Genomic DNA, 4,852 nt, shown 5'->3' on the forward strand with positions numbered 1-4,852 from the left:
TGATGAGATGACAGTATGAAGATTTAAACAAGCATATTATATAACGTATATTTCATAATGGCACGACGGAGAGTAGTCTCTTCAAAACAAATTAAATACAATAATACAGAGAATCATTCGGCTGCTCGCTTAAATAAGAAACCATTCGACGTTAATTAATGGGGTAGCTGATAAAATTCGTAATGATAGTAGAATACAAGTCGGCCAAATGTGTATAATCATATCACAACTAGTTAAATATCAGTTGGTTCAAGACAGATTTAAAGAGTCAAATTTCATGTGCCAGCTGGCATAAGGTTCAATAGTTTTAAGTTACATGTTTGGACGTCACAAAAATGTTTTGATCTCAACGACAGAGATACTGACTGCGCTCTAATATAATACCTACTAATATAATATCTACGCTTGCACATATAAATATACAGACAAGGCCTTACACATTTACACATTTACACATGCTATACAATATAATATATACACGCATATGTGTAATGGTGCACAAACCTACACATACATATTTATAAATGTATAAAGGCTTGTTGGTCAAGTTGTTAGAATGTTGCACCGAGAATATCGTGGTCCTGACTCCCGTTTCGGGCTGTGAATTGTGTTCTTGAGCAAAACGATTCATTTTATGTTGTTCTGATATCTGACAGGTAGCACACTCTGCAACTGTACAGGTAATATCGATTTGACGGTGGTGAGGAGGAGGTTTTGCACGGCACAATATTTTGATTAATGTAAAAAAAAATCATGAAAATGGAGCTATCACATTAATAAAATTTATTAATTGCAAAAATCAAACATATTTACACACTTACAGACGATTCGATATGCCTAATTGGTTATATTAGTAAATATTAAGAACATTGTATTAGGCAAAATCTCTTCAGAGAAGTAGAAATAAATAAAATGTTAAGTCCATTTTTGTAATTAGTTCTTCATTCATTCATTTCTCCGCTGCATCATCACCATCATCATTATCATCATTATCATCATCATCATCATCACCATCATCATCACCACCACCATCATCATCAACATCATCAACCCTCAAACTTCGTCGTTACAGTTTGCTGACTTCCCGAGTTTTCAAATTATATTATTACATTTTGGTGACCCCGACGTGATGAAAAACAACCTTCCTTACATACATACATACATACATACATACATACATACATGCATGCATACATACATACATACATACATACATACATACACACACATATACATGCATACGTAATGATAGTAACACCGATCGTCAAAGCATTTAATCATGGACAAATAACCGCATTATTACCAAAACCACCCTACTTTGATGGTTATGCATTTGCAATCCAGAAACTAAAAATGTCAACCAAGTACCTGATGCACAAAAGTGATAGAGATGCGGGAAAAGACGTAAAATGTGACAAGCTACGTAGACTTTGAGGAGCTTACAATGAAGATATCACCCACATCATAAGCAGTTGTCCAAAAATGTCAACACGGTATTATCTACCGATGAGACATGACGTTGTAGCTTGGACACTCTATAATGAAATCCGACGGAAGGATAATCTCGAGGACAAAGAAATAAAAACCCACAATATGATAGAAGCCATAGCCACTCATAATAAAAAGGAATACTGGTGGAATGTACCAATGAAGACCTCAATAAGATGTAAGCACAACAGACCTGACATAATGATTTGGGATAGTAAAGAGAAACTGTGCACAGATGTAGAAAATAGCTACCCAGCGGGTGTTGACATAAAGCTGAAGATAAGTGAGAAAAGAGAACACCTATGCTGTAGTATTGAGAAAGCTACAGCTACTCTATCTAATTCATACCTGTAGATTTTACTGATACACATTTTTTTATATTTTTATATTCTTCGGCGATAATTTTTTATATTATCTACTCCTGTCATTGAATTTTGCGAACATTTAATCGTTTAGACATGTTCTCTACTTCGCCATTTGAAATTGTTACAATCTCATTGTTTTATACCATTGATAAACAAAAATTTGTTGACACTAGTTTGATATGTTTGTAAATAAATTTATTTTAAAATATTAACAAGTTTTTCAAGTTCATATGCATTTTCAAAAACAGATTCTCCGATGTGTGTGTGTGTGTGAGTGTGTGCGTGTGTGAGCGTGTGTGAGCGTGTGATTCGCGCGCGTTTGTGTACATACATACATACATAGATACATACATACATACATATATATACATATATACATATATTATATATACATATATACATATATATCCATGTGAATTAGACCGCAAGCATAACATTGAACGATCATAAGAGTAAGGAAATGGATTACAAAGTTTTTCAAAGTTTTAATCAGAAAAAAAGATGATAGAAAAGAAACGGAAATATCTTTAATAAAAATACATTTATGTAGATTTTATACTGGTACAATGGTCTCTAAACACTTTCTGTGCTACATTTCCTATATTTTTCGTTTGTTCTTTTATTCATTAATTCACATGGAATTTTACAAGTATGATTTGATACAGATGCACATTAAACCTTTTATCTTCGTTCAAACTTCACCCAAACACCGTTTTTAGCAGCCAATAAGACAGTGTCGTCCAATATAAGAGGGTTCTGCAATAGAAAATTTCAGATATTAATTTTTTTTAAAGTCATTACATATTCAATAAATTACATAACGTTATCCCTGCAAAATCTACAACCTGCTAAGCATCACATATTTCACTAGGGGGAATGTGATCAAGTTGACCATGTGGACAGCAGAACTTGCTTCAGTGTGGTTATGGATCAGGAGGTACGAGTCCGTCGAGTGAGGAGTGAATAGTGCTCCCAGGTATACCGCTGACTGAACACAAGCTGGCGGTTGATCAACCCTTGCTGAGTCGCCATTGTGAAGATTGATTGTTGAAATACTCAAAAGACTCAATGACCCAGAAACTATAACACATGAAGTATCCTGAACTATATATATTTTAAATAATAAAGTTAAAAATTCAAAAACTTCAAATGGTTGGGAGAAATTTAACCAGGTCCGAAATCTTTAAGAATTCGGTAACCAATGTAAAATACCTTCACCGGTAGACATTGTTGCATGTATTCAAACAATATGCACAACTCTTACTGAAACGTATCTAATAACAACCACAACTGATATTGATGTACGTACGCATACCAAATGTTCTCGTATTTTTCTCCCGGTAGGACAGGAAAGGAAGAAATCAATGAAAAATGAATAATAGAACATTTGGGAAAAGCAGGTTTGTTCTGAGATACCAAATTCCCCAGAGCATTATGGATAGTATATGGGCACGCATTTGCTCTCAAAGCAGAATCTTTTACTGAACGCCGACCCGTGTTATCACAGATAAATTAGTGATATATGTAACACGATTCACAATTGATCGTGACATTTTTTTATCCTGAATCAGTGACAAATCAATCAGTGATAGACAAGGGTAGATATGCAACAGGAACAAATCTGATGTGCACCCGTGTCCGAGACCGGGATCTTTCAGAGCAAAATATTAGCTTTAATATATAAAGAAGCGACCATGAGCAACTCATGCACAAGACCATACCAAGTGGCTATACTCCGTCTCCGTGGGAACCAAAATCTTTGAAGTCCCCAGAAGATAAAATGAAGAAATCAAACGACAGGAGAGTAAGGCTCGACAAGATCGACCTCGCCTTCCACCAACATTACCATGCAGTCAATGCCATCGACTCTTCTATGCAAGAATCGGTGTACATAATCGTCAATGGCATCACCAGAAATGAAGCAGTCACAGTAGAAGAAACTAAATTTTCGGATACGAGATAAAGTCGACGATGACAAAATAAAAATAAGTAATAGAATTTCCTCGCCAAACTTTCCCTAATTGAACCAATCAAAAATAAAGCACTTACTTCTGTTTTTTCTGTGGGAAGTATTTTGAAATTCCGAATCATTTGGACAGCTGCTACCTTGAACTCCAGCTTGGCCAATCTCATTCCAAGACAAATTCTTGGTCCTCCACCAAATGGTAAGTAGGCAAACGGTATTTGCTTGGATTTTGCTTCTTCACTAAATCTGTAAATAAGAAACTTACATCTCTGAATAAATAACCCAGTTTAATTCCAGTCGTATTATGTATATCGAGGAGTACATTATCACATGTCTGACTTGTTAATTTTATTAATGTTCGTCGTATTAAGCGATTTGAGGAAAATCATTTCTTGCAGGCAAAGGACGACTCCTGCGATATTTTCTGGGGTCACTTGAGAGAATTGTCGCAATTAGAAGGAAATATGGTCCAGCTATGTTTATTAAACAAGCAACGGGTTAGCAATGGATTAGCAATGGATTAAGCCTAATAACACCTAAGAACAGTAACGATAAGTCTGAGAGGCCTCCACCTATGAGGTTTCCGCCTATCATATCACTCACACGATATCTATTAGACACCTTAAGCATAGAACTACGTTTGGCCTTATCAATGAAACAGTCATTAAGAATGTTACCTTTCTGGAATAAATTTCTCCGGTTCCGGATAGTATTTTGGGTCATAATGTAGAGCATCCACAGCAATTCTGACGCTCAATTTTTCAGGAATTGTTATACCTTTTATTGTGCATGCTTTATTGCACTGACGATCCAATCTGAAAGATACATACAGAAATGAACAAAGTATACGATAGTTTCTTTATTTTATTTCTTAAATTACATTTTTCTAATACACAACCACACAAATAAACACACACTCTCTCTTCCGCCTTCGCTCTCTCTCTCTAACTTTCGCGCACACACACACACACACACACACACACACACATATATATATTGGGTTGTCCAGAAAGTTCGTGCCGATTTTTAAAGG

At 35.3% G+C, this 4,852-nt stretch overlaps 2 protein-coding genes across 7 annotated transcripts in view; one reads left to right on the forward strand and one right to left on the reverse strand.

Annotated features, from left to right (window-relative positions):
* LOC106868831 (cytochrome P450 3A7) overlaps nucleotides 1-4,852 on the forward strand; it is a 388,137-nt gene that overhangs the window by 292,240 nt on the left and 91,045 nt on the right. The gene's annotated exons all lie outside the window — the stretch shown is intronic.
* Nucleotides 1-4,852, reverse strand: part of LOC106868827 (cytochrome P450 3A31-like) — a 90,100-nt gene that overhangs the window by 50,429 nt on the left and 34,819 nt on the right. For 5 of the 6 annotated variants that reach the window (XM_052976962.1, XM_052976963.1, XM_014914255.2 and 2 more), the window contains 3 exons: nucleotides 4,497-4,634; nucleotides 3,903-4,065; nucleotides 2,319-2,609 (listed from right to left, as the gene is read on the reverse strand). The exons of the other annotated variant lie outside the window; for it this stretch is intronic. In XM_052976962.1, the coding sequence (XP_052832922.1) occupies nucleotides 2,535-2,609; nucleotides 3,903-4,065; nucleotides 4,497-4,634 (376 nt within the window). In that variant the 3' untranslated portion in view covers nucleotides 2,319-2,534. Of the gene's footprint in view, nucleotides 1-2,318; nucleotides 2,610-3,902; nucleotides 4,066-4,496; nucleotides 4,635-4,852 lie in introns of those variants that run through there. 6 annotated transcript variants of the gene reach the window in all.

The sequence above is a fragment of the Octopus bimaculoides genome, chromosome 26 (assembly GCF_001194135.2).
Source record: "Octopus bimaculoides isolate UCB-OBI-ISO-001 chromosome 26, ASM119413v2, whole genome shotgun sequence".
In the NCBI taxonomy this organism is placed as follows: domain Eukaryota; kingdom Metazoa; phylum Mollusca; class Cephalopoda; order Octopoda; family Octopodidae; genus Octopus; species Octopus bimaculoides.